This window comes from Esox lucius, chromosome 2 (genome assembly GCF_011004845.1).
Source record: "Esox lucius isolate fEsoLuc1 chromosome 2, fEsoLuc1.pri, whole genome shotgun sequence".
Classification (NCBI taxonomy): domain Eukaryota; kingdom Metazoa; phylum Chordata; class Actinopteri; order Esociformes; family Esocidae; genus Esox; species Esox lucius.
Window position 1 is genome coordinate 20,119,945 of NC_047570.1, and position 10,055 is coordinate 20,129,999.

At 36.8% G+C, this 10,055-nt stretch overlaps 1 protein-coding gene across 1 annotated transcript in view; it reads left to right on the forward strand.

Annotated features, from left to right (window-relative positions):
* cd81a (CD81 molecule a) overlaps nt 1–9,552 on the forward strand; it is a 31,584-nt gene extending 22,032 nt beyond the window's left edge. The window contains exons 3-8 of the mRNA XM_010890481.4: nt 629–726; nt 823–897; nt 2,667–2,786; nt 2,931–3,029; nt 4,092–4,175; nt 4,282–9,552. Of these exons, the coding sequence (XP_010888783.1) occupies nt 629–726; nt 823–897; nt 2,667–2,786; nt 2,931–3,029; nt 4,092–4,175; nt 4,282–4,344 (539 nt within the window). The 3' untranslated portion in view covers nt 4,345–9,552. The remainder of the gene's footprint in view (nt 1–628; nt 727–822; nt 898–2,666; nt 2,787–2,930; nt 3,030–4,091; nt 4,176–4,281) is intronic.
* The last annotated feature ends 503 nt before the right edge of the window (nt 9,553–10,055 follow it).

Below are 10,055 nucleotides of genomic sequence, written 5' to 3' on the forward strand. Positions count from 1 at the left end.
GTGTTAGGTCTTTACCCGTTCCACTTTAGCACCACTGATAATGTAAACAACAATTTAAAAAAATCAATTTTGGGCATATCTAAAAGTAGAATCACTATCATACCTCAGTTAGCCATGAAATGTGGAAAAGCATGTGGAAAGGCAAGTGGCAAATATCTGCATAAATTACATAGTACAGCATTTCTCAAAGGAAGGAGGCCTGTCCTTGGAGGAATGCATTGACACTTCCTTCATAGAATCAAAGTTACGTGCATATTCACCATGAATCTGACAACCTTTTTAATGTTTTACGCTATCAGCTCTTATAACCCCTTAAACTTAAGGTATTACTCTCTGGATCATCATCTTTTTCTTTTAATTATTAATTGGTTTATGCCATTTTGCCCTTTTATAGATATAATATTTCTCAAATATTTGGATGTACTTTCAAATAAAACATGAATGTTTATTGTGGTTTGTTAGCCAAACACCTTCTATGAATACAACTCTGAGGTTTCTGTATTTAGGCAGAAGAAAAAACATGCCAAAACCAATGAAAAACAAAAGCTTGTGTTATTTGAGCTTAAGGTGGTACTGTTCTGCAGATAATAAAATATACTTTCTCCACTATCCATGTTTTTTGTTTTAGGTGTGCACATTCTGATTGCTGTTGGTGCAGTGATGATGGTTGTTGGGTTCCTCGGTTGCTATGGTGCCATTCAGGAGTCTCAGTGTCTTCTTGGAACAGTGAGTAATATGTAACACCATGCAGAAGAGAGTAACATATGCCCCACTCATGGCATTCTCCAAAATTGGCAAATTAATGTCTTTGTTTTTCTCCAGTTCTTTGCCTGCTTGGTAATCCTGTTCGCTTGTGAGGTGGCAGCTGGAATCTTTGGATTCATGCACAGAGATTCGGTGAGGATGCATATGAACAAAAGTTTTACACAAACACAATTCATGTTGGGCTGAGTATACAGTACATTGTGATAGGCAAGTAGTAAGAGATAAAAGATGTTTTATATTGTGTACTTTTGAAAATGTTGATATATGCAACACTAAGTCTAATGTCATCATGGTAACTAAGCATCAGAAGCCAGATGCATGCCAGGGGCCGTATTCACAAAACATCTTAAGGCTAAAAGAAGCTCATAAGTTGCTGATTTCGGTTCAGTTCTAACGTTAGGACTCCTAAATATTTAGCCTAAGAGTATTTCACAAAGCGTTTTAGCTCTAAAACCAGCTCCTAAATCTGTGAAATGTTAGGAGTAGTCAAGAGGAATCCTAAGTAACTAAGGAAAATGCAACTCTGCAGCACAGATTAACTATGTATATCTTAGTCATCTGTCAGTAGAATATTACATCAAATAATAAATGCCCTCTCCAGACCCAATATCGTCTGACAAATCATTCGGTTTCCTCATTCGCCAACTGCAAAGAAACAAAGCCGACTTCATGGCCAGCGCTGGACCACCTGGTGTAGTTGGTCACATAATTGCAGGAAATATTGCACCATTAAAAGATGAACGTGCATTTCTTTACGAGCTGCCAGACATGTAAGAAGTTGTATGTGGATTTAGCTAAACATATCTTGACTAGTCAGTATGTCATTCTTGGTTTCATGTTTAATCAGTTATTTTAATATCTTTATTTCAATATGGCAACATGACATATTGTTCTACAGTATTGCTATAATGAATTCACTGACAGACCCCTCCTCTATCAGCCAATCTCTGTTAGCATAGTAAGTAGAATTGTGTTGGATATCCAGCATATTACACCTAGACTTACCAATTTAAGCACTTATGGGATGTCTTATTGTAGGTTAGAATAATTACATGAGCGGCTCTCTTTTGAAAGTAAATTTTCATCATTATACACACAAAGTCATCCGTGTTTGTCTCCATTGCAATTGCAAATTCTATATTTCCAATTCCTTTACTATAGTCCAAAGCCTCAATTTAAAAGTATCTGATTGCATATCAACATTAAAACCATTAGAAAAATGGCTACTTCAGCTGCTGAAAATAGCCAATTGAAACAGCGGTGCAAGTTCAGTAGGTGCTCAAAACCATACAACACAAGTGGACAACACAACTGAACAAACGTAGCGAATGTGGATATGATATTATTATTATTATTGGGATATTTTCTTATTTTATAATTTCGGGTAGTCTGTATTTCATATTATCACACCAATATTTTTCAGTTCCTGTATATTTTGGGGCATTTTTACTTTTAGTCTTTACTCTTTATCTAGTGAAATGTTCAATTAGATTCAGATCTGGTGATTTGGCCAGTCAAGAAAAAAAGAAATCCTTGATTGCTCTAGCTCTTTAGTTCATATGCTTGATGTTTTTCAATGTTAGTTTGAGTGTAAACTTCAACTGCTTGCATAGACGTCAGATTAGATTACTACATCTTAGTCAGATTGAAGCTAGAAAGAAATTCTCCCAAAGACACCAATGCCCTTATCTCAATTTGTCTTTGACTTAGGTCACAAGATTTGGAAATAGAGCAAAATGCCTTAACTTGTTACTAGAAATAAGTGTATTCATTAGGAAACATTACATATATTTTGTGTTTTATGGTGTAATGGGAAGGTGCAGTATATTGTGTAAAATAAATGTTGGTTGCTGGTAGGTTAAATAGGTTTTCTAAAAAAAAAAAAACTTTCTTGGTTTCAGATTTCCAAAGATCTAATTACCTTCTATGACAATGTGTACACTAATGCTGTAGCTACAAGTTTGATTGACAATGACAAGAAACAAGCTGCAGCTGCTGCTCTGAAGGTTTTCCATGAGACTGTAAGTCCAATTTAAACTTAACACAACATTCTCAAACTCCCTAGGACACTGGTTTCAAAAATAGTGCAAAATGTAAGTAATCTCATTGACATGCAAACACAGAGAGAAAAACTTTAACAAATACTATTACTGTATTTGTTTCAGCTGGACTGCTGTGGCAGAGGCTACAAGAATGTAATCTCAACAAGTTTAACCCAAACCACTACGGACATCTGCCCCAAGACTGTCTCTGCTTCTATTACGGTAAGTACTCTTAGGCCCCTGGAGGACACTGCATAGTACTGGTTGTATTTAAGTAATAAGGAAGAAGGTGTGGTATATGAACAGTAACTTAAGACACTAGAGCTGGGTGATTTTGGGATTTACCCAGATGGAATGGTCTGTCCAAACGTTGTCTATAGGCAATGTAATCATCTTTTTTATCAATGGATGGGGCGTATGCATTGTGAGCATTGATGGGTGCATTTGAAGGAATATCACAATTTGTTATCAACACATTAGTTAACTAAAAGCAGCAAATAGTATAATTATATTTAATTTCAAAAATATAAAGCCTCCTCCTTATAGAGATTACTTTAAATAAATAAACAGCAGCATGACATGTCTAGTCTTGCACTATAGAATTATTTGGATAGGTAATACTGGGCATTGTATTCTATTGTAGCCTACAAAAACCTGTTGGTATGACCTTGCCTTGATATCAAGAGATCCCCAAATTTTCCACTTCTTAATAAGTGATTGAACAGTACTGACAGGCGCAGGTCTTTTGACCGTTCTTTTCTGCTCCCTATGGCTCTGTATCTAGCCTGCTCAGTGCATCCATGTGAGAGCCTACAAACTTATTGACTATGCACAACCACTAATTGCAATTTAAAAAGCCACAGGTGTGGGAAATTAACATTTAATTGGCATTTTAACCTGTGTGTGTCACCTTGTGTGTCTGTAACAAGGTCAAACATTCAAGGGTTTGTAAACTTTTTTGATCAGGGCCATTTGGGTGATTTCTGTTATCATCATGATTTAAAATGGAGTCAAACAACTATGTGATAATAAATGGCTTCATATGATCACCATCCTTCAATAAAAGTTTTTTGCATGATCCATCATATTTTCAAAATCAATGCCAAAAATTTCTGCCAGGGAATGGAAACTTATGAGCACAACTGTAAAAATCCCAAAATATTAACATGCACAATTACAAATTCATACAATTTTACTTTCACAGCATACAGACACCTTACCAGGTGTCATAAAGCAAGTGTTCCATGTGTAACATCTGACTCTTTTGTTTGTTTGTTTTACCAGGACTGTCACGTCAAGATCAGTGAGATTTTTACAAAGAAGATTTACTTGATTGGCATTGCTGCTCTGGTAGTTGCTGTTATTATGGTGAGTATCATAAAAGGTGTTTATGGGGTGTAGCTCATAAAAACATTGTCCCCTTAATAAGAAATCAATAACACCCTTAATTTATTTATATTCTCTCACTACTCAGATTTTTGAGATGACCTTTAGCATGGTCCTGTGCTGTGGTATCCGCAACAGCCCTGTGTACTAACGTCCTGAAGGAAGGAGCAAGGCCTGGTGGCCTAGTCAATGACTGAAGGAAAAGATGGATCTTCTGTCTTGTTTTTATAAACTGTAAATTCTTCAAATAGTTGCTTTCCAAATTTGTGGTACAAGAAAAACATATGTTCTTGCACGTTTTTGATTATACAGTATCAACTGTTCTTGACATAAATAGCTGTTCAATATTGACCGATGTCAGTCTGTAGAAAATGTTGAGATTTACTTTGGCATGGCATAAGAACACACATACACAGCCAAGTAGAAATTCGGGAATTATCTTGTGTTAATGGTGATGTAATGTTATTTTGCTGAGTCCAACATATTGTATTCTGTTGGTTTATCAATGTATTTTCAAATGTATGTACAGTATATACTGTAGATATTTGCAGTGCTATATAACTGTCAAGCATGGATATTAAATTGAATCCCTTTTCCCCACTATTTTCTGCAAAATGCTTATCTAGCACTAAAAAGTATTGAATTGGTACTTTTGAGTTTAATGTTCCGTCTAAAACCAAGATGACAGAGGTGATCGTTTCCACTAAAAAGGCTTAATGCCTATCCGCCTTATGCATGGAATTTTCCATCTTTTCTGACATGTTCAGTTAGAACTAGATTGAATATCCTGTCCTTAAACTTTTGTTATTCATAGCGACCGAAAGGTCACCTCTTCAGCCATTCAGAGGAATGTAGTTTATTTTCTAATAATCTTTTTTACAACTGCTTACTATGCCGACAGCCAAATGTGCTATTATGCTGGGACATGTTCAACAATGTTATAACTATGCTGTATGATGACACTGTATATTGCCACTGAACATGCAGTTGTGAGAGACTGTTTGTGTGTCTAGGAGTCAGATACAGGCAATGTCAACAGAACTCTTAAGACCAACTCACTACCACTAGGGGGAAGAGCTGTTGCAGTGCTCCAAAATATTCCACAGTTGTATTTCCAAAGCCAGGGGAAGCTTAAAGCCTGTGGGAGCTCATACATTCTTCATCCACTTTGACCAGGGTTGCCTGCTGAACTGCAATGCACACCTCTGCCAGGTTCCATTTTGATCTTAAGCCCTATTGGCAGAGGATACGTTTTGCTGTGGTGTACAAATCAACATTTTTAAGTATTTTACTTACTGGGCGGGTAATTATTCCAGGACATCAGGTTATAGTGATGTGTGAATTAACATCTCAGCTGTATTTTGAGAGAAACAAAATTTGAGAGGTGCTGCTCACAGATGGAAATATTAAAATAATGCTAGACAGAAACTGATTTTTAAAACAACGTGCAGTATATAGCTTATATGAACGGGTTTATAGGTATCGACCTAATTTTCTTCTTTTGTGTACTGAATCTGGCTGCAACGGCAAGCGTATTCACAACCCTGCGGTAACGTAGGGAGGCTCTTAACGGTTCACATGTGAACCCGAATAAATACATTTTATACAAATGTATACAATTAATACGTTGCTCTCCCCACTGAAGCGATTTGGTTACCACCTACGTACGTGAAAAACAAAATTTTTGCTGCAGCGAAAAGAACCAAAAAAAAGAATACTTTTTACTAGTGGGCGAGTAATAATTACAGGACATAACGTAATAGTAATGTGTGAATCGACAGCTTAGCTGTATTTTGAGAGGAGCTAATTAGTTTGAGAAGTTCTGCTCACAGTTGAAGATAAAAATAACACATCATAGAAACTAATGTTTAAAACAACGTGCTGTACGCTATTGCTTATATGAACGGGCGACTTATTTTTTCTGCTTTTGTGTACTAATCTGGCTGAAGCGGCAAGCGTATTCATAACTACGGTACCCTACCGAGGCTGTTAACGTTCACACGTGAACCCGAATATACACTGTTCAGTTTAAACCAGATCCTTTTGTTCGCATTAAAATCAAAATTCTAACAATTGTTGGCAGTTTTAGAACTGTTGTTTTGTTGAGCCGAACTTGAGTTGGAAAAGCTAGTTGTACATTGGCGACACGTAAAATCCTCAAGTTTCGCTTGAATCTCTAGATTGGCGGCATTTTGCCATTCCAGTACACACGTATTATTAGCCTCGTCCAAATTAATTTAGTCCCAAGCAACAAAACCTTAACCGCAAGCGAAAACAATCTACATTCCGTTTTCTGTCGCGATCTGTCTGACTGCAGCTGGTGGAATTTGGTAACTTCAAACTGGAACTACACAAACTATTTTATATGGCCACCACACACTAGGCTCTGTTATTCGGCAATAATGTAATTGGTAGCTAAATAATGAATTTTTTTCAGGCTGGTCAATAAAGTCACATCGAAACCGGTTGAAACGCAGATTGATACCATTGTGAACAAAACCGACTAGTAAACACAGGAATTATTAAATTTAAAAAAATTGGGTTTGGATTTTGTGAAAATTATTCCTCGTTATTTTGAAGAATACAACATCAACTGTTTCTTTGAGATAAATAACACAACTAGTCTTAGTATGAGGTGTTTTGGAATAGGTTTCCACTTACAATGTAGCTTTTGTTGATCGGGACGCACAGTTTAAATTCATGAATTTGGACAATGCTAATTCAAGACTGTGATACATTTGAATAATGGCTTGATATATTTTCACGGGCCTTCCAGAACAACTCAAGGGAAGCGTTATTTTCCCAAAATGTAAATCTAGGTCGAACTATTCCTTATAGGGAGGGTTTCAGCACATAGGGTTTCAGCACATAGGGTCCCCATGTCCCATTAGGAATGACGTCCCTCCCAATAATTTCATTGTTAAACAAAGATTGTTTAACAATGTTTCGCTCATTGTACTTTATTTGAAATTGTGCTTTCATCTAGCATTATATGTGTTTTCTGTGTTGCATGTTTTGGAAATTAACTTCCGTAACTCGTGACAATATATTTGTGTACTGTACCGAAAACGCATGGTGCCGTGACATACAAACCGCAATACGTACCGTACTGTGGGTTAGGAGAACTATTGTAGCCCTAATATTGAAATGTTATGGCGACACCACTTTTAGGAACTGATCAAATGTTACCCATATAGACAGTTATCGCCTTGACATGTTGAGATATACGAATAGAATAAAACTAGCTTTCGCCATACCACTACATTTATATTAAATACATAATCTATACAGGGGCAGATTGAGGAATCTTTTGTGAATTGATCTCTGGAATAACTGGCGTTCTAAGCCATTATGTTAGGTGAAATCAATAATGTAAATTCTCCATTTGGTCCAAGGACGAGCTACCAATCTTTGTTAACCTATCCAGCACTTTTAATCTATTTAAAGTACCGTATGGATTAGGAACAGAAGAGGAACCGGGTGCTTAATGAAACATTTAGCCACGGCTCTATTTACTCTACGTCCATTCATATCAGACCCAGTCTTGTCACTAAACCTTGAGTCCCACGTCCCCCGCGGGGCTCGAATCCATGTAGATTCACGAGTTTCTATGGTTAAGTCCAAGTCCTGGCCGCCCATTGTCGAGTCACGATTTTCTTATGACCCACGTCTCAGTTCTGGTGACGGAGTCCTGGTCCGATTGCTCAAGTCCAGTCACATTGTCCACATTAACTACAAATAAAGATATCTATCCTGTCAAATATAGTGTAATGGTAATATAAATTTACATATTGTTTACATATTTATGCCATTGGTTATATCAGCAGAGCGGTATTTCGAAAACCAAAACATTTAAGTGAATTTGAAGAAAACCGGAATTTTCCCAATATGTACTGTATTTTGCAAATAAAATGCTTTGTACAGCAGAATAAATACATAAAACACCCAAGCCCCTGTTGTATTATAAAAGCAGGTGTTGCCTAAATAATACAGTCCGCAAGTAGAGAACCCTAGTTGTAGAACTGCCCGCACAATATGTTTTATACATTTAAGACGTGACTCTTAAATCTAAAGAAAAATGTAGTTCTGATTACGTTAATTATCTTTTGAACGGTACAGGCTATGATAAATCTGTTCACGCTTACCAAGAGAGACGTTTAGCTTGGCGGTTGCCAGACTTTTGGTTAAGCAAACCAATGACTCAACTTTTCAGAATAACCTGAAAAGTTGAGTCTAAGTCCTGCTATCTACCGGGCTCACATCTGTAAACGCTAGTACTGCTCCCTCTTTGAAAAGCCTGTTTCTTATGGTAGGAACAGGACTCCTGTTAGGATAGTCTTTACAAACCCAGATAAACTAAGTCAACCTGGTTATCCAGCAACATTGTAGAGACAAGTCCAATTGTTCTATTGAACAAGGACAGCCATATCTACCTGCCACTAGTGCATCGAGCAATCGGCCAATCGTAAACGCTACAATAATTGCTACAAAACATGACCATTCATTTTTAGATCAGACAGCAAACTCAATCAACCAATGCTGTCATAAATTCTTTGAACTTCCCCAGTGCAAAATAAAAACAAAAACACTGCTGTGGTGCATACTTATATCTGAATCACCTCCAATCACTTGTAATTATGTTGGGAGACACCAATTTGTTTTACGGTTTTGCCTTTGATATTCACCTATGCACACTATCTCTCAGACATACTCCATCATTGTTGTAATCCTGATAATGTATTTTTTGGCTAAGTACATCCATTTCTTGCTAACACAATGTCTATATTAATGTACAATTGTGTTGTAACATGTACATTAGGGCTTTTAAAATTCAGTTCTGGAATAACCTCTTTTCATCCTCTCCTAATCAGCTCTCCTAATCAGGGACTTATTTAGACCTAGGATAAAAGGTAATTGAAACTAACTACAAGCTAAAACAAAAATAAGACTGGTCTTGGAGGGCCAGAACATGAGTGGGTGAGGAGGAAGCCCTGATGTACAGCTATATTATATTACCAATGACCATGTTTAGACAATGTATGCCTTTTAATTGTGATATTTTGTCTGATAAGTACAAAAGAAAAACATCAGCTTCAGTGGCAGTGTGCTGCACTAAGAAATAAGTAGGGTTACTGGAGGTTAGTAACATGACAGCCCATGCTGTAGAACACAAAGGTGAAAGGAAAATGCCAGCAAAAGGGTCTCTCTTATGAGTCTGTCACTGCCCTATTGAAAAACCCTATAGTAGAAGTGACTGAGACTTTATAGCCCACTGCCACTCATCTGTGCCATTATTCTCCTGTTATATATTTGGTTTTGTTGCCAAAGTATTAAGGGATTAAATGTATTTTACAAATAATGTGTGGTCCATAACTTTTGTTTTATTCTCTATTCATTGTTAGTAAGGGACAACCAGTCCATTCTTTTATGTTGTTAACATCCCTAATCATGCTGTATGTAGCAGTGTTTTTATTGAAGACTTGAGAAATGATATCCTTAAGTGTTAAACAAGTGTTCTTTCTACCACCTACTTTCATAAAAGGATATTTCCCAAAACACCAAGTTACCTCATAATATATAGTACTAGGCAAAAGTATTAGGCCATCTGAGAAAATGGTTTGAATCGATTTATCTTGGCAGTGTTTGCTCATAAAAACACTAATACCATTACATATTAGATACGTATAGACACAGTCCTCTTCTGGCTGTGCCGGGTGAACATTTTAAGAGTAAAAGTTGTAATAATTAATAAATGCATTTGGGCTTTGTCCAGAGTCTATAAAACCTAATCCATTAATCCAGGTCAGCAGCAACGAGTCTTTGGCAGCAGCAAGTCTTTCAAGCCTGACATTCAGGAGAACC